At 46.0% G+C, this 19,585-nt stretch overlaps 1 protein-coding gene across 1 annotated transcript; it reads right to left on the bottom strand.

The window, feature by feature from the left end:
* Positions 1 to 90: 90 nt before the first annotated feature.
* Positions 91 to 19,359, bottom strand: LOC107544755 (acyl-coenzyme A synthetase ACSM4, mitochondrial-like). Its single transcript, XM_016222663.2, has 13 exons — positions 19,159 to 19,359; positions 17,099 to 17,309; positions 14,081 to 14,288; positions 8,818 to 8,961; positions 7,923 to 8,079; positions 5,773 to 5,852; positions 4,222 to 4,345; positions 3,286 to 3,366; positions 3,093 to 3,194; positions 2,495 to 2,622; positions 2,303 to 2,402; positions 1,223 to 1,342; positions 91 to 177 (listed from the first exon to the last, which is right to left on the bottom strand). The coding sequence occupies exons 1-13, from the start codon at positions 19,357 to 19,359 to the stop codon at positions 91 to 93; spliced, it is 1,743 nt and encodes a 580-aa protein (XP_016078149.2).
* Between the last annotated feature and the right edge of the window lie 226 nt (positions 19,360 to 19,585).

Genomic DNA, 19,585 nt, shown 5'->3' with positions numbered 1-19,585 from the left:
AAGCATTATAAGAGAGTTGTCACTGAATCATCAGGAAACAAAGACTAAGAGCAACCCTGTAAGTACTTCATGCCTCAGTTTACTTCCAGGCTATGTCCGTCCCCATTCATGGTCTCTTAGAACGTTGCGTTTGATTTTCCCAGTGATTGACTTTGGGAGATTTTCAACAAATTCCACCTAATTAACAAAAACATATTATGAGACACTTGATTCCATTTTGACTTATCCCAACCGTCAGTACAATAGGAGAGTGTTCAGGAAACTCTGGTGTTGAGTTTCAGAGTCTGGGTTTGTCTGAACCTAAGCTCATTGAATTTTGGGAGCACCAGAAACTTCCATTTGTATAGTAAAGATGACAGTGGCACTTCATCGTGGTTTTTTAAGTACCAATTCAACTATATGCTTTGCTAGAAGAATGTAATCTTTACTCCATTCCTTTCCTTCAGTTCAGACTAGACCTAGGCCTCTTCTGCCCCAGGCAAATAGAGGCCACACCTAAATGCAGAGAAATAGTTCAATTCTAGGGTTTTGAGCTTTTAAGAGCTGGGGCCTAAAGGTTCTGAGGGAGACTTTTTAGAGGTAATTTTGAATATACAGTTTTCTCCTTATGCTTTGACTTGTGCTCCCTCAAGATAAGACTTTAAAATATCCTCAAACATTTCTGAAAATCAGCTGATCATTGATTTAGTGAATTTAATGGAGAAACTGTAACTAGTTCTTAGGTTGAAATTACCATTTCGCCAGTTGAAATGGAATTCTTATGTCATTATCAACCAATAGCATGTAGAATTATAGCCTCAAAATATTTCACAGTTTGGATATCTTTGTCCTGAGCCTTAAATTCAGTCACTTGATGCTTAAAGGGCTATGCTTTGAATTTAGGAGTGTATTATGGCCCAAGAATACTATGGTAGAGGAATCGGATATGCCTTTAGGCACAATTTCCCCCCATTTTTTTCTTCTCATGGAATGGGACTGATTTAGTCCAACAAGGCTTCTTAGTTACTCAGTATTACAGACTTGATTAAAACTTCTAGTTTATCAAGCATTTATTGTGTCCTAATACAAAACATTTTAAAGCAAAACTCTTAGAGCTAAAAAAGTTGAAATACATATCTTCTGTATATGATGAGCTACCCTAAAGTCAAAAGCTAGTAAGACTGACATACTTACTAGCTTAGCCCCTTGTTTGATCACATACACTTGTGGGCAAAATACTTGCCTTTCTTGGATATTTGTAAGGTGCAGTTGATTTTCTCACATGATCCTGGAGTTCAAGAGTTAATTTCTCCTGGTCAGATGATTTAAAGGGTGCAGATAAGACGACAAAAGCTTTCACTACCTGCAGGAGAAGAGTGAATTTGTAGTGATATGTTTTCAGGCACAGGAAGAGTGGGAACCAATGCTGAACACAGGCACTCATCATTTGTTAATAGTAGCTTGAGTGATGCGTGCAGGTGCCAGAGATCCCCTCTGAATCTCAACAAAGCATGGGGACTGCTCTCATTCCCCAAGTTTCCTTTCACTGGGTTCTAAGTAGGCTTCTGGGGCTTGTTTTGCAACCTGGCCACAGTCTCCTACTTGCATTGTTTCTGTGAGAAGACATATTCTGAGTTCTATGACCATCGTACATACAGTAAAGCCTGCAGCTTTTGCTTATGCAGTATCTGCTGTCCCCTCTTTGGTAACAGTACCCTGATTTTCCTGAGGAGGATTACCCTAACTTCTCTCTGGTGGGGTTGACACTAACTCCTTCCACCAGTGACCAGCGTATGATCCAGGTCTGGCCAGTCAACATATACCATCTCCCAGACCACGTTGGTTAGAGATGTGATCTCAGGTAGGCAAACGCATCCTGGGAATTGCTTGAAACTTGGAAAGGAAGCTGTCTCCTTCCCTGGGGTTGTGAAGCTGTGCACGTCTGGAGTTGGTTGGTGGAGGCAACAGGAAGAACAGCAGAGCCAGCAAATGGAGAGACTAAGTTTTTCCACCTTCACGTGAAGCCTTGGGTGTAAGCTGTACCTGTAGACCTCACTTGTGGGTGGGCCAATAAATTCCTTTTTTTTTTTTTTTTTAATAACAAGTCAATTTGAGTTGAATTTTTGTCACTTGCCACCAAAAGAATCCTAATACATCCTCTTTGGGACACAATCTATGTGTCAAGTTGATTGCCAGTGTACATTTTTGCCACATGTGTGCCTCAAGAGTTACATGGCTATTCTCGATTCGCTCTTCAGAGTGGCCAAGTGGACAGAACTTGAAAGTGTGAAATTGCTACTTTCATTAGTGACATTCACGCTACCTCTCCTCTGATTGGGTCTGGACTGCTGACAACGGCCGATTCAGCAACTGCTGGGTGCTCAACCAGTGCACTCTCAACCTCAAATGGCCCAATACGGTACCTAGCAGAAGAAAAGAGGTCTTAGAGCACCACCCCAAGTCAGAAATCTCCCCAGGCAAGTTGCTACTTTCCAGCAGTGGCAGATGTACAAACCCAGAGGATATGATGACATCATCAGCTCTGCCAACAAACCAGAAATACCCATCGCTGTCCATCACTCCTCTGTCTCCAGTGACATAAAAATTCCCTCTTATCGTGGAGGCAGTTTTCTCTGGGTTGCCCTAGGAATCAAAGATGACAGGGTTAATTTGGTCAGAATAGAAAAAGGGGTATGGCACCCATGAAGTGGCTAATACATTGTACATTCTATTTCTAAAAGAAATTAATTTTTTTTAAAGGTAGTTTATAGTATAGAACACAAAAGGCCCGAGAGTATCATAAAAAGTAAATCTTTCTTTCACTTCAAGTCCCCTATATAACACCCTCTCCCCAGCAGCCTGTCCATGCGTGCTTTCTGAGGACAACTACTGCAGCCGGTTTCTAACACATAGAAGGTAATCTTTACAAAACTCTTCGGAGTTAGAAGATGGTCTCCCCCTTTTACAGTTGATGAGATAGCCTTGGATGTTGTGACTTGCCCAGGGTCACACAGCAGGACATGGTAGGTATGAAGTCTAGACCCAAAGTCTGTATGGCTCCCAATACCACCTTTTCTGTTAAAGTGTAAACAGCATGTTCTACATTCTCTTACCACATATTCTGAGAAGAAACAGAAGGGCCGGGTAGGCTTTTGTCTGATAGCAATGTCTCCTTCTTTGCCAGGTGGTAGGATGTTGCCATTTTCATCTATAATCTAGAATGAAAATGGGTTAGGAATAGTAATATAATGAACAGCAGAAAATAATGTGAAACATTCTCTATTGAACCAGTCAGATGTGACCCACCTGGACATCATAGGGTAGGATTCCCTTCCCCATCGAGCCGGGTTTGATTTCTTGTCCTTTCAGATTGCCACAAATCATCCCCTATTGGAAGGGTATTTTTATGTAAGTATGTAAAATTCATCTTCAGTAGCCATTTATATCCTGACAATGAAACTTAGGACTCAGGTTTGACTGATTTTCCCAGTATGCAAGCTCATATTCTGAAATATTTTAGACCAGTGGTTCTCAAACTTGAGTGTTTATCAGAATCACCTGGAGTATTGTTAAAACAGGCTGCTGGGCCCCATCCCAGAGTTTCTAATTCAGTACGTCTGGGGAGGGGAGTTCTGAGAATGTGCATTTCTACCAAATTCCCACCTGCTGCTACTGCTGGTTTAAGGCCCCCACTTTGAAGACACTCCTTTAAGCTAAGGGTCCTATTAAGGGCACCTTGTAATAAATTCCTCAGTGGGGATCTCTGGGGTGCTTCCCAGTGTGATGGAAAGATGGGCTGCAGAGTCCTGGCTGGGTGCTTCGCTTGGTTAGAGCATCGACCCGATACGCCAAGGTCGTGGGTTCAATCCCCGGTCAGGGCACATACAAGATTCAACCGATGAATGCACAACAAATCGATGCTTCTCTTAAAATCAATCAATAAATAACAACAACAATAATAATAAAGATGAGCTGCACAATTCTGAACCTCGCCAATCCCTAACCTCTCTAAAACTTCTGTGTGGGGAGGAGACAGGAGGACTACGAGGAATGATCACAGTTCCCCTCCAGCCAAAGCTGACTGGGTAATGCAGAGGTTCTGGTAACTGCTGGCAGGGTAAGGGATCCCGAGGAGCTCCCTGAAAATCTAGAGCGCGATGGGGACACTCCCGGGCCTCAGGTGTCAGTCCCGGGGGTGAAAGGTTCCCCCGTGCACACTTAAATTCTGCCCGTTAAAAGTACCACTTCCGTCTGTCCGTAGCCCTCGTGCAGCTCCAGCCCCGTCTGCTCCTTCCACTGTTCCAGCACCACGGAGTTGAGTGGCTCCCCGGACGTCAGGCAGTGCCGCAGCTTCATGAATTTATATCTTGAGAGACAGAGTCGCATGGGGTCTTTGGGGGAGAAATCTGAGTGCCTTTCATTATAAGATAATTAGGGTGTTCTAGCAACAAGCAATGGAGCAAGTCTCAGGAGAGTTCATTTAAGGAATATTCGTTGAGCACCTCCAGTCTTGCCCGACATTGTTCTAGGCATATTAGTGATTGAAACAAAGGCTCCTGACAGAGCGTACATTTTAGCAAGTCAGTAAAGAGGAGAAAAGGTAGGAGAAAATGCTAATAATGAGATTAAGCACATACTGTGAGCATTTTCAAGGGATAGAACAACAGCTAACATTAGTTGAGCACTTACTAAGTTATAAGGACTTTAGGAGCATTCTCATAATCCTCGTAACCCCTGAGGATTACAGGTAAGGAAACTGAGGCTGAGAGAAATTAAAGAACGTGCTTAAGGCCTCACCGTAAAGGGCTGAGCTCTACGCCCTGTGCTCTGCACTTAGCACTTGTCAGGTGCCTCCCCAACCATGCTGCTTGCATTGAATTCTCACCACAACCCCACGAGGTGCTCTTAGTTCTCTTATGGATGGAGTTAAGGGGAGCTTATCAAGGTCACCTTGAGTGTCTGAGGTCGCACTATTAGTAAGTAGCACAGCTCCACCTTTTTGACTTCGGAGCTTGAGCTTTAACCACAGGACTCGGGTGAGAAAGTCTGGAACAGCCTTACTCTGGTACAGTGAGGTTCTAACTGGCCAGGAGGGTGTGGTGGGACCTGAATGGTGCCTATCCAAAATGACCCTTGAGTGGCCCTTGAGTTACTCTTGAAATGTGACCAAGGTACTCACGTCTGAGGGCCACAAAGGAGCTGACACTGACTCAGCCAAGAGAAGATACATATCTGCTTTATTCTGCCTCTCACAGCGCTCTCCCTCCTCCTGGGTGTCCACACCTTGGGGGAGCAGAGGGTGGGGGAGCCTGCACTTCTTAAATTGTTTCTCTCTTCCCGTCTCTCCTCGTGACTGCAACTCCACTGGGTGTTCAGCTGATTTGGCCAAATTGCATGGAATCTTCAAATCATAAGACTTGGTCATCTTCTGGTCAAGGTGGTATAGATGTAGTTATGGTTGTTTTCTGGGGGGGTGGGAGTTCTGGGCCTGTGGGACTCTGGTTGCCCCTGGAAAAGGTTCAGTGTCCCCTAGAGGTGATCCCAGTTATTCTTAAAAGGGGAAGGGGCACTTTTGTCCCCTTTCCTACCCCCGAAGACTGTAGGCTATATCTGGGGACATATCTGATGGTCACACCTGGTGGAGAGGGAAGTATTAGTGGCATGAGCAGGCAGAGGCCAGAGAGAACGCTGCTCAACAGCCTACAGCGCACGGGACAGTCCCCAAGACACACAATGATCTGCTCCCATGACAGCTTTTGCTGGTAGTTCGAATGGAGATTTCTGCCCAAGTACCTCTTAAGGTCTTTCTGCACAAGCATCCGATACACAGTGGGAGCGCAGCACAGGGTCGTGATGGGGTAAGTGGTCAGCGTCTGGGTGATGGACAGAGACAGGTGTCAGAAGCGGTTAATTAAAGGCCACCACTAGGGACAACGTCTACACCCCCAATTCTCCTGTGCCCATCTCACAGGAATAAGAAAGTAAATATTTATTAGTTGTCACTGGTGACTGTATGTCAATTGGGAATTCTCAATTATTGGAAGGAATATATATATGTTACAGTAATAGGCATACACAGTCAAATTCAACAAAAAGTGAATTGTTGCATTTGAGAACCACTGCAAAGTATGAACTGGTATATTCTACTTTGGGGCTGCAAATTACCTCTCATGGTGGAATTCTGGAGTCCTGACAACGGGATAGTACTGACCACTGCATAGTATCGACTCTGGATCTATAAGCTACCAAAACCTTTCCAACACCTTTTCTGTACGACTTCAGTCCTTTTGAGTGGATTGATGAAATGCATAAGTAAGGCATTTTTCAGGCCTTTGACTGATTAAGATTTGCAGGGCTCATTATGCCTCTGGCTCCTTAAAATCAAAGGCACCTTAGATCTGGAGAAATACTATCCACTATGTCACATAATGAATCGGCAGTTTGTATTAAATTTAAGTGTCTGAGAGAACACTCTCAAGATGTATGTCTAGACTATCTGGGTTGTCATAGATCAAGTATAACTCTTGATCTGTAAACAAGAATTTCTACTGTGTGTACTTGCTCCCTAGATTCCAACTGTTCTTAATAAGTGTAGTGTCTATAACTAAGAATAGTGTATCCTCATAAACATTTTTATAGCACTTTGAAATGTATGCGTTATCTTTGTAAAATAAGAATGCTCTTATTTTAATATTTTATGCAATGTTATATTAAATAATAATAATATAACATTATTACATTAACATATCAATTAATAACATTAACAATATATTGTTAATATATCTTACTTAATATATTTAATATATTATATTAAGAGGTGCCTTTAAATAAAAAACTTTAAGTATAAAATATTTAATATTTTATAAAAATATAGTTATTTTAGCCCTGGCTGGTGTGGCTCAGTTGGTTTTAGCGTCGTGGGTTGGATTCTGGGTCAGGGCACATACCTAAGTTGCAGGTTCGATCCCCTGTCGACGGTAGTGCAGGAGGCAATTGATCGATGTTTCTCTCTCACATCAATGTTTCTCTCTCTCTCTCTCTCTCTCTCCCTCTCCCTCTCCCTTCCTCTCTCTCTGAAATAAATGGGGATGTATTAAAATAATAATAATCATAAAAAAGAACACTGGGTTCTGAGAGTTAGCAGAGTTTCTCATGGGGAGAATGGAAGGAGCTGCTCTGGCAGAAAGGTAGCCCCACCTTCAGTCTCCTCCACACAAGGGTCAGATCTGTCAGTTACTGTCTTTGTTTCGCTAATCAGAAACCATATATTTGATTAGACTTGAGACTTTTAATTTGTTATTTATTTTTAATTCTCACCTGAGAATATTTTTTCCATTGCTTTTCAGAGAGAGTGGAAGAGAGAGAGAGAGAAACATTGACGTGAGAGAGACACATTGATGGGCTGCCTCCCTCACTTGCCCCCACCAGGGCCAGGGATCGAGCCTGCAACCCAGGTACATGCTCTTGGCTGGAATCAAACCCGGGACCCTTCAGTCCGAGGGCCGGCGCTCTAACCACTGAGCCACACCAGCCAGGGATAATTTGTTGTTTAGAATTAGACTCTTCAGCTGCCACAGATTTAGTGACATTAGCAAATCCTAAACAATTTGAAGCGTAAGAGTGGGCTTTACGCCCAGGAGTGTGGTGTGTGTTCCCCTCTCCGCTCGGTTAAGTACATTCAAAAGCTCCCAAGACTCTGCATCTTAAAAAGGAATGATCTTGCCCTGGCCGGTGTGGCTCAGTTGGTTGGGGCACCAAAAGGTGGCAAGTTTGATCCCTGGTCAGGGCACATGCCCAGGTTGCAGGTTTGATCCCCGGTCAGGGTGTGTTCGGGATGCAACCGATCGATGCTTCTCTCTTACATCTCTCTGTATTCTGAGGATTCATTTCTCTGCGGTTCCAGGGGAGACAAGGCAGAGCTGTAGCTAGAAGTTATGACTTACATCTAGGACGGTGTCACTGTCAAACTGTGCCATCTGATGCACGAAGACACAGGCTCCCTGAATCCAGGGAGAAAACACACCGCCAATGGAGGCCTTGACCCAGCCGGTGTCGGACATGTTCCATATGATATCCGAGGACTTCAGATCTAGCCAGTACCTAAATGATACGGAGAGGTGACAAGAAAGAACAAAACAAAACAAGACGGCCAGGAAAGCAAATACCCTGGCGTCTTGAAGGACAGACAGGAGCCTCAATGACCACAAAGAAGCGTCCAAAGCCCCAAGGCAGGATGAGTGGTTCTACCTCTCACTTTTGTTGGAAGACTTTTTCAGAATCCTAGGTAGTCTGAGAGTAGAGTGGGAGGCTGGGTTTGGCATAATTTTCTGAGTTTGTCTATTGATGTGACAAATCTTTATTGAGCAAATAATATATGCTAGGCCCTGTTTTGCGTAGCATAGTGAGCGAGGCTGACCAGAAGATCTCTGCTCTTCCTTAGGGAGCTAGATAGTGAATAAAGTGCATTAGTATGTATATCAATATCATAATTTTCCTCGTGGTAAGTGCTGTGAGGAAAATAGAACAGGGTGCTGTGACGGTTTGGGGATATCTAGGAAGGCCTTTCTGGGTGTGTAAATGCACCTGGCGGCGAGGAGGAGCCAGACTGACTCTCGTGGGAACTGACCCAAGGTTGATTCCTAAGTTCTCGCCTGATCTGTTAGTGAGCTGGGGCCACTTACTGAGCTAAGGCTGGGCAGGGGCCTCAAGAGGTCTGTTTTGCTGAGACATCATGGGAGATATCTGATGGCCACGCAAGCAGAGGTGTCGCCAGGCAGTTAGAGACACACGTTAACAGCGCAGGGAAGACTTTAGCAAAAACCGAGTTTTCCTCCCTACCTTCCACAGATGGTATTCCCAATTCCGAAGCTGCTGTGAGAGTGCATGGCCATCTTGGGGGAGCCTGTGGTCCCGCTGGTGAAGTAGATGGTCGCCGGCTCTCGGCTTCCTGTCTCCACACGGCTGTGCTCTGCAGAGGCCGATCTGTAGAGTATGGGCCCCAGAAGGTGGCTGAAGATGGCAGAGCAGCTCAACTCTGGCCTTCCTTTTGCTCTGCTACTTATGCGCTCTCGATACCCAAGGTAGTTAACAGAACAGAACCCGAGAGGAATTTCTCACGAAACCTGAGAGGGCCTTTGCAGACCAGTGCTAAGGTTTAACAGCTCACCTCTCTCTTTTTAAGCTCCACCTCCCCATAGGCCAAAGAGATAGCCAAGATCACTTTCAATTAAAAAAAACCCCAAGATGTGCACTTTATTTATTTAAACATTTTTTTCTCAGTGCTTTTTTAATCTATGAATTTTTAAAAATACATTTTGAATCTTTGTAAATTGTTATTAGCATTTCAGGAGTTTTTATGATTTAAAGGAAGATCTTTGGGCATTTGAATCAAAGGTGTTTTTTTTGTTTTGTTTAGTTTAAATATATCTTGATTGATTTCAGAGAGAGGAAAGGAGGGGGGGAGAGAGAGAGAAACCTCAATGATGAGAGAGTCATTGATCGCCTGCCTAGCCCGCAACCCGGGCATGTGCCCTGACCGGGAATCGAACCCTGATCACCTGGATCCTAGGTCAACGCTTGACCGCTGAGCCACACCCGGCTGGGCTGACTCAAAGTTTTTAATACTTTTTACATAGTATCTTCGATATCGCTGCCAGACACAGTTAGTTGTCTACCTGTCCTCTGTTTTGCTCTGATAAAACTGATTTGTTCAGGTATCTGGTGGCCATGTGCTTCAGCGGAGACCTGTCTACACAGCTCTGGGGTGGGGGTGGGGGGGGCTGAACCCTGATGGCCCTAAGCCGCACGTGGTTTGGGGACGGGCACATGCTGCAGTTGTGCTCAGCGAGGTCTGCAGGCTTTATGGGAACGGTTCCCTTGCTCTGGAGTCGGGAGGAAGGGGTGCTGCCTCCCCCCCCCCCCCCCCGCCCCGTCTTGTTCTCTGGCCTTTGGATATCGCTGTGAGAGTGCATGATGCCTGGAGCCACCTAGCATTCTGGGGTCCGAAGGGGATCAGCAGACACCCCCCGGCGGCATGGTGGAAAGATGAGTGAATCCGGCTTCTTGCTAGCTTCATCACACCACTCAGTTAGCCAGCTCTCATTCCACCTCTGTACTTCTTATTTGTGGTACAATGAAACTGTTGATATTGTTTAAGCCACTTTTGCTTGAGTCTCCTGTTACTAAAGCCAACAGCATTCTAACTGGTGCATTGTCGGTTCCTTCCACCCCTGCACAAGGGTGTCCTCTGGCTTGAGTCTGGGCTGGCCTGTGGCTTCCCAGGGCCAGCAGAGGGAGGCAGGGGTTCTGCCTCCGCTTCATCGGGGAGCACAGCCGTCCTGGGAAAGCCTGCGGACCCCCGGCTGGGCCCCGAGGAGCGGTGGGGGGCTTCAGCCCTCACCAGCGCCTCCACACTTGGCGAGCAGACTCCGCGATCGGTGCTCTACATCACCGAGTTTCAGGAGGGTTTGAGACTCTTGTGTCATAGTTTTAATCTCCTGGGTTGAAGGAAACAGGGTTGAGGACACCGTTAGAATTCATCCTGATGACGGAGGAGTAAGGTTGTCATTGAAACTGTAAAACAGTGAGGATTAATTACATAAACATACGCTGTACTGTCAAAAGTGGTTCACGAAATATTAATGTGGTTTTCTTGCTAACTTGCCTCTTCCCCCCAAAAGTAAAAAAACAAACTTCATTCCATTGAATTGATTCTTTTCAGAATACGTGTAGGGTGAAGCCGGTATGTGTTGGGTTGGGGAAAAAGGGGTTTCTTCACAGTATCTAATACCCGTGAAAACAATAAAACCTCCCATTTTGACTGCTTTTCAAGGTTTTTTATTCTTTCTTTCACCGAAAGAAGAGCTATGGCAACGTGTGCGTGACACGGAGATTCTCAAGGAGTGACTCCACTGTCTGACTTGTCTCCCTTTCTTGGGACACTTGGTTGTCTTTCTGGATTCTTCAGAACCGATTAAATGCTGATGACTTCCAGAACTGTATCTTTATCTCCTTGAGTCTGAGTCTCGTATCTGCCACTTGCTAGATATTTGGATGTTCACAGACCCCTCGACCTCAACATGTCCAACTTTTCACGCTTTCTGCGGCTCATGGTAGCCATGCACTCAGTCGCCCCAGTTAAAAAGCAGATCAGCTCACCTCCTTCCTTCTCCCTCCAATCAGTCTCGAAGCCTTGCCAGTTCTTTAGCGTCCCTCCTTCCCTCCATCCCACCTACAGAGTGCAGATGTCGACCCTCAGAGTCTCTCTCCTATGTTAGGCTCCAAGATGGTCTCTCTGATTCCAATTCGGCTCTTCCCAAATTCATCCTTTGCACAGCTGCCAGAGAAACCTGTTTAAAACCCAGAACTGACCTGGACACTTCCCTTCGTAAAACTTGTCAATGGCTTCCCTTGTTTGTAGGGTTAAGTTAAAGATTTAGCCCTCGTATGAGGTCTTTATATTAGAGGCCGTAATCTGGCCTCCGCCGTGACTTCACGATTTGTTCTCCAGCCACCCAAAACGGTCCATTCCCTGCACATAGTGGGACGTTTTTAGTTCCATATCTTTGCTCATGCTCTTCCTCGGCCCGGAACATTGTTTCAGTCCCCTCAAGACTAGAATTCAGGGTTCTAGAGCCACAGGGAAGGATCCTTTCTACTAAGACAGGAAAGGAGAAGCATCAGTCTGGCCCATAATTTTGACCTTTTCTGCATCCTTTTGTAAATATTCTGGAAGGTGTTCATGGACGTCTATCCTTGGGAGGCAGAAGGAGGGTGAGAGGCCCTACAATGAACTCCTTGAATAGAAGATTGACTCTAATAATGTGAAATTAGGCCTGCTTCTTGCTGTGTATGGATTTCTGGAAGACTGGCCTACTGTTGGCAATGCCAGCTCTCCTTTCCTTGGTTTTTCGAGAAAGAGTCCATGCGCTTTTGGAGTTACAACATTCTAAAGTTGCTCGTTTAAAGCAGGGATTCCCTTTATCTTGAAAAATACCCCCCAAAGGTGAAATTTTCAATTTTAAATTCACATGAGTTCAAAGACCTTTTTCTTTTCCCAACTTTGTGGCACCTTTAAGGTTCCTCGGGGACGCTGCAGACTGTTGCAGGGTTGTTTAAGACGGGGGTCTCTGAAGTGGGGGTGCTTGCTGCCCAGGGGGTATGCAGCACAGCTGGGATGGGGAAGAAAACAGTAGAACTTCAAATTATCTGTATCCTTTTATTAATTCTTTAAATTGTTTATTTTTTACATGTGTGCAATGCACAAAGGCACATGTATCTAATTTGTAAATAAGTAAATAGACATGTGTCAGGGAAGTATGTTAAAAATACTTTCCCGATGGGCGTACGTATCCAAACCTCGGGATATCAATGCCGTAGGGAATACCTGCACTACTGAGGACTTTGTTAGCTTGAAAATGATAAGGCAAAAAAAGAAAAAAAAGAAAATGATAAGGCAGCATTATGATCTCTCTAACACTGCGCCAGTCATGCTCAGCACCCCACATGCTTCGTCTCATGTGCCTCTTCTACACCCCCGTGAGGGAGACACTATCCTCACCACATTTTATGGAGAAGATACAGAGTTTCAGGGATGTTACCTGACCTATCCAAAGTGACACCGTTTATAAAAGACACAAACAGCATTCACTGCCACGGCCCTTGGGAGAGAATTTGGGAATTGGCCAATAGGATTTGGTTTGTATTAATTAGTAGGATAAAACTTTGTTCTCTAAAGGAAACTGCTCTATTATTCAACGGTTCTTCGTGTCTTTTTTCTTCTCATTTTTAAGTCATATCTTTATTGATTTCAGAAAGAGGAAGGCAGAGGGAGAGAGAGAGAGAGAAACATCAATGATGAGAGAGTCATCGATCGGCTGCCTCCTGCACAGCCCCCACGAGGGATCGAGCCCGCAACCTGGGCATCTGCCCCCCTGGGAATCGAACCGGTGACCTGCTGCTGCATGAGTGATGCCCAACCAACTGAGCCAGGCTCATGTCTTTTTTTCTATAAATTTCTCTGGAATTCCACATAAGCTATTAAACAGCTATTTGAAGGATCATACCATTCACAAACATTTTACCCTCTTTTTTGCAGTTTAGGAAGCACTTTCTCACATTTGAGCTGATTTTATCCTCAATCACCCCTTGCGATGAGTGCAGTGTAATTATTCCCAGTTTACATATGAAGAAAACTGAGGCTAAGCGAACTACTCTGTTCATTCCTTCCGGAAATATTTTTTAAGCGCCAACTTTATGGGAGAAACTGGGGATAAACAAACAGTGCCTCGGCCTTCTTGGAGCAAGTTTACAGTTTAGGACAGGAGTCAGCAAACTTTTTTCTGTAAAGGGCCAAATAGCACATATCTTAGGCTTTGTGGGCCTTATGATCTCTGTTACATCTACTCAACTTCGCTCTTGTAAGATGAAAGCAGCCATAGACAGTATGTAAGCAAATGGGTGTGGCTGTGTTCCAATAAAACTTTCTTTACAAAAGCAGGTGCCTTGCCAGAACTGGCCCATGGTCCCTAATTTGCCAGTCCCTACAGTACAGGAGGAAAACAGTAAATAAGGGAAAAAGTGACTGGCCCTGATGCTCACATAGTGTCGAGGGCTGTGAAGAACACAGTAGCATTCAAATTCCATACCCCAGATGGGTGGCCAGGGACGGCCTCACCGAGGGGCAAACATCCAGCTGAAATCTCACAGGAAGGAGTCAGCCCTGGGAAGGACTGGGGAAGAGCACTCCAGGCAGAAGAAACAGCAGGTGCAAAGGTGCAAAGGCCCTGAGGTAGGGCCTGTTTGAGAACTAAAAGGGTGGCCAGAGAGAGCCAAGGCAGGGAGGGTGGTGGGAGGTGTGGTCCACAAGTTGGGCAAGGACCACCCGTGCAAGGTACTCAGCACTGGCCGAGGTGGGATGCAGGGAAACGGAGGCAGAGCTGCACCCCTTCCTTCTGTCCTTAAAACCTTCCATTAGGCGCTTTTTTTTCTGGGAAGGATCCTGGAACAACCCACAGGATTGCTGAGTCCATGGAGGCAGGGAGACTGGGAGACGCAGCTGTGGGAGCTGCTGCTGCTCGGCAGAGGTGGCGGGAATACTTACTGAAATAACGCCTGGAAGCTGAGCCACCCGGGCCGGCTGTGGGGAGACACCAGGAGCTTGGTCTTCAAGTCAGGACACTCTGACACGATGGACTCCACTGCTGGGGCCGCTTCCTCACTGGTCACAAGGCACCTGGCCTTGGAGGCGCGAAGCCGATAGAGGATGTCCTTTGCAGTCAGCTGCAGTGTTCCCGGCATGAAGACAAGCCCTGGGGAGGAGGGGCCCCTGAGCTGGACAGAGCTGTTGTCCATGGGGTAAAACTGTGGACCATGGCACTTGGGCTTTGTGCCTGGGTGGGGAGGAGCTGGGCAATCCAGCCTTCGTCTGCCCCTGCCTTGTTCCCCTGGGAGATCCCACAGGACCCCGTCCCTGGGAGAGCCTTGGGGCACTGGCTCTAGAGCCGACAGTCCCTGGGGCTAAAGCTGTCCTTGCAACTTGCTAGCTTGGTGACCTTGAGCATGCTACTTGCTCTCTCTGTGCCCTCCTTTCCCAATCTGTAAAATGGGGACAATAACAGTACGTGTCTGGCACAGAGGAGGCATTGTAACGGTGGGCATTGCTGTGCAGTGTTTCCACGGAACATTTTAATAACACTTAAATCGCTCTTTACAGCTTGTAACACATTTTCATGAACACTTTTGAACCAGTGGTCTCCAAAGTGGGTTTTGCAAGATAATTCACAGGGGATGAGAAAATAAATTAAAATTAAAAAAAAAAAAAAATTATTGCAATATTAGTTTTTTATCTCACTTTTGTACATATTTTATAACATGCCTATTATATTAGTGCTGAACGACATAAATAACTGGATCCAGATGCGAGGATGTGCATCCCAAATATCTTTATTGATAAATTGCGTAGCCAAAAAAGCCTGCAGACCAGACCACTGTTCTAAGCAGCCGCGTGGGTCTTCGCAGTGGCTGCCATGTGACCTTGACCGTGACCGGCTCTGAGGTGGGCTGGGGAGGGCGCGGTCGCCCTCAAGCCTGGGTCACCGAGTCTATCCCACCCCCTCTCTTCACCCTACACGCTGGCCTGAGCTGGGCCTGGTGGTAGAGTCCCAGTCCCTTCGAGAAGAGAGATGTGGGAGAGCGAGATGAAAGGCAGTGGGGAGGCGGTTTGTTCCGTCTAAAGTGAACCAACTGAGAGGAAGCAGAGTGTATGTAAAGAGCCACTGCCATTTACTGAGCACTTATTATGTGCCCGGTATCCCACTTATAAAGAATCCCAGTGTATACATGACACCTGGTCCCCGGGCCGCAAAGTCAGTAAGTGGCAGAGCCAGGATTCAGATACACATCTGAGGCTCACAGGCCTGTGCCCTACACCAGGTACTCATTTCTTGCCGAGTTCTCTGAAGTCAGCTAAAGAGGAAGAGGTAGAGTTGAATTCCTAGGAAGGAGACTTTATTTATAGAATATATTTTAAAAGCTCTTATATATCATCCCCTCAGGATGTCAGATTGTTCGCTCCATACAAAAACATAAGATTATTTATTTTGCAAACCACTTGTTCTTACCAGCTCAGAAATTATTAGTACTCTTGGCGGATTTCTGATGTGAATGGGTTCAATGGGTAGCATCTAGCTTGGGGGTAAAAGGGGAGTTCTCCTCTAGCAGATTCTCGACTGTATACATTTTACAGCAAGAGCAAAATATTTTGCTGTGAGTTGTATACAAGCATCTCCAGATTCACTCAGGAGACTTAATAATTTTGAGTTAGAAAACAATCCTCAGCTGCTTGCTTAACATTTAATTAATTGAATGCTTTTGACTCTTCAGCTTCTGGGTTCATTTTTAATCTTCACATTTCACAAATTGCATAAGTCATGTTAAGTAATAATAAATACATTTTTATGCCAAATAAACCACCTTCAACTGCTTCCAATTCACAACTGGCTTCACATTTGCAATTACCTTTTTATAGTGACTGTGAAGTAAATTGTATAATTGCTGTTTTGATTTAACATGGGCAATAGGAGCGTTTTCAACACCATGATGACAGCCTTCTAATGGTCCTTTAATGGCATCCATGGAAGTGAGGCATTGTAACTCCAATTAGCAATAAGCTCATCTCCACTAAACTCTAGTTTCAGTTAAGGTATCATTCATTTGATCAACTGTAACCAACATCTCTGTGTTCTCTACAGAGTATATTCTTACTTATTGTTCATTGATCTGTAAACATGTGTGTCACCTTCTAGAGCAGGAATCAGCAAACTTTTTCCGTAAGGGGCCAGATGGTAGGTGCTTTAGGCTTTGTGGCCAGTACCATCTCTGTCTCAATTAGCAATTCTGCCGTCGTAGAACAAACAGAGCCACAGACGATCTGTAAATGAATGAGCGTGGCTGTATTCCATTAAACCTTAAAACTTTATTTACAAAAACACATGGCCAGCTCCTAGGCTGTGGTGTTTGCTGACTTCTGTCCTAGAGGAGAAGAGGACCCTGTAGAATTTGGGGCACACTATAAGATGACTACTTTGGGAGAAAATGTGTCATTGAGTACATTCATCTTTTTGTCTGGAAAGAGTCAGGGTTTTCCCACTGGGTCCACAGTCGTACTTTTACAAGTCCCTGCATTCTAAAATGCTTTTTCTTCCTTTTGTACTTTCCTATCAGGGAGAATCCAAGTACACCCAGAGAAGTAACTTCTGGATCACCTGGATGAACACGTCACAGTCCAGCACTGCCAAGAAGCATTGGCACTCACATCGGCTTTCGTAGAGCTTTGTGTTTAATCCCAGTTGCATAGCTTTCTAGCTGTGTGACTTTGGGCAAACTTCTTAACCTCTCTGAACCTCAGTTTCCTCTCTTGCAAAATGGGCATCACAAAAATACCTACATTTTAAGGTAGTTTATTATTATTATTACATCATGATTGCCGTTAATTTCAACTCTGATTTTGCTGTCCTTTGTAAGCAACTGCTTCAGTCAGAACTAACAATTCAGAAAAACCTCAACTTTCAGTCTCGCTCTGTTTCTGCCTGATTTACAGAAGTTAAATATGGACACTGACCTGTTCTCATACAAGCCACGTTGACCAGCCACCACTCGGGGATTCGGGGCAGAATGACAGCCACTCGGTCTCCTTTCTTTAGGCCGCAGGGCTCGGTGAGCACATTGGCAGCCTTTCGGGTCAAGGTGCCCAGTTCTCCAAAGCTCCATTTCACCTCGCCCCCTTTGCCATTCACCCACCACAGGGCTGGATTGGCTGGTCTCTCTCCTGTCTGGCCATAGGCACATGAGAAAGAGAGGGGAAGGCTTATGTGACTGGTCACCAAGTAGATGGGACATCTGCGGTTACTTCCCCTCAGCACCTATGCCGGTGGATTCAAGTAACAGCACACCAGCCAGCGCTTTGGGGGAACTACTCCTCTCCTACCGAAGACAGATTGGGAGACATCCCACCAGGGTGCTTGCCCTTCCCTGACCAGTGGGTGGGCATGTGACCCAAGTCAAGGAAATCAAATCTCTCCTGGGCCTATCAGCTCTCGGTGCTTATGTGCCCTCAGGGAGCTGTCTCAGCTTCTGTCCTTGCTGGACTGACACTCCAGCTTCCAGCCCAGTTTTTTGAGCTCTCCCATATCCCTCCAATAAAGTTCTTCCATGCTTAAGTTAGATTCTCTTCCATCCAAATAACCCTAATGGATGCTCCAAAGTTGATTAGGAATGTGACATCTGTTTCTACTCATAAGGCTGGGGAGTATGTTTTGTAGGTAAGAGAGAGCAAGGTGGAAGGTCATGGGGTGGGAAGAGGCATAGCTTGATTGACTGATTTCTGGAGGCAACGTCTCACCCAAGATTTTACCAAGCGAGGCATCTGTGCTGCAAAACCTCTACTTTACACATTGCCCGGGGAAAACTTACTCCACTCTTTCCCCTGTCAGGAATGCTCGGTTTACCTTCCCTGGTTGGAAGACTTCAAAGCCCAACTTCGCCTTTGCCCTCTGCGAAGCCTTTCTAAGCCTGTTTTCCCACTGAGCTCTCTGTGTTCCTGCAGCTCTGCTCATATTCCAGGGACTCCGCTGTCCCTTCCCTGTAGACATAAGCTCAATGAGGTCAGGGGCTGGTTCAGGGGCCTTTGGACTTGACCTCAATTAAGTAACCTAACTTCTTCAAGGTCAAGTTCCTTATCTGCAGCCCCAGGTGGTGGTGGGAATTTGCTGGAATAACCTAGGCCAGTATTCCTCAATCTTTAGTCACTAACGTTTGCCAGATCTGCCTACAATTGTGCTTCTGCTCTTTACAGAGACTCACTTCTACTTGCATACATTTACTTTAAAAGGAAGTGTGTTTAATCACCACCATAACCGGACAATCAGCACCACTTGCTAAAAAGAGTTTACTGAAAAATAAGTATATTGAAAAGAAAGTGTGCCTTTAAATTTTATCTAGAGATTATCAACTCCTATGTGCTCTCTCTGTTCAAAAGAGAATTTAGCAAGTGTTAGAGGAGTTGAAACACAGGGATTGAAAGGAAGACACTTCCCTCTGTCGGAAGGGTTGACTCAGCCTTATTTAACCTTGTACGCAGCACCTGATGCCAGCTTCGGAAGCCCAGGTACTTGCAGGGCCTGTGGTGAGCACCGCAGGTGAAGGTTTAGCCCTGCCTGCGGGGGCGAGGCTCAGGGAGCAGAGACCCTGACCTGAGGCTACGCTGCAGACACTGTAAGGGTTGTCGCTTTTTTCTTCTCAGCCTCTGAGTCTCCTCATTACCCCGGGGAAGACTGTCCCTAAGATCAAAGTGCAGATTACTGTTCTTTGGGTTAGCCCGTGACCAGCCCGAACAAATGAGTGGAAAGCAAAGACCTGTTGCGAAGGACCCCGAGACTGAACAGGAACAGGAGGAAAAGACACATGGCTGAGTAGCCCTGCTGCAGGGGACCTGGAGGCCCCAGGGCAGGACAGCCGTGGGTAGCTGAGGCTCAGGCATCTCCCCTGGGGAGAAAAGAGGGCAGATGGAAAACAAAGGAACCCAAGAGGGATGAAAGAATTGAATTAAAAGTGACAAGTGGACCCCAGAGCAAGGAAAGGGAAGGGACACCAAGCATCTAGTGGAAGCCCATCATTTAATACCTTCTCCTTTTGGGCCCACTGGTCCAGCACATCCCCAGCGAAGTTGAAGTTCTCAGGCAAGGGCCTCTCGCAGCGATTTATGGCTTCCAAGTCAGCAAGGGTGAGGGGCACCCGCAGCTGGTGATCCCTGTGAAAGGGCCTGCTGGCCGGCTTGGTGAGCCAGAGGAGCCGGAACGCCCAGGAGCGGGAAATGATCTTCATGGTTCCCGAAGGGATTTGTGGGCTCACAGGGTGGGGAAGTACCACACAGCCTGTGGGGAGAGAGGGGCGGGGAGGGTTAGTCCCTCCCTATGCTCTGTGGAGAAATTGGAACGTGGACTTGTGGTAGTGTGCCCCTGGCAATTGAGCAACCCCTGAAAAACACCCCATCCTGCTCCAGAGCGGGAAGAGTTAGCCAAGAACGAGCCTCCCGGCCACTGGGCTCTCC

The sequence above is a fragment of the Miniopterus natalensis genome, chromosome 3, assembly GCF_054644295.1.
Source record: "Miniopterus natalensis isolate mMinNat1 chromosome 3, mMinNat1.hap1, whole genome shotgun sequence".
Taxonomy (NCBI): domain Eukaryota; kingdom Metazoa; phylum Chordata; class Mammalia; order Chiroptera; family Miniopteridae; genus Miniopterus; species Miniopterus natalensis.
The sequence above is the reverse complement of the archived record's forward strand: the minus strand, read 5'-3'. Positions and strand labels throughout refer to the sequence as shown.

Excerpts from the sequence above, each read along its gene's own strand:
- LOC107544755 (XM_016222663.2), bottom strand. The coding sequence starts at position 19,359 with ATGAAGATCATTTCCCGCTCCTGGGCGTTCCGGCTCCTCTGGCTCACC. Across the intron at positions 4,346-5,772 it reads GTGCAGAAAGACCTTAAGAG|ATATAAATTCATGAAGCTGC; the intron begins GTACTTGGGCAG and ends CTGTCTCTCAAG. Across the intron at positions 178-1,222 it reads CTTACAAATATCCAAGAAAG|GTGGAATTTGTTGAAAATCT; the intron begins GCAAGTATTTTG and ends TTTGTTAATTAG.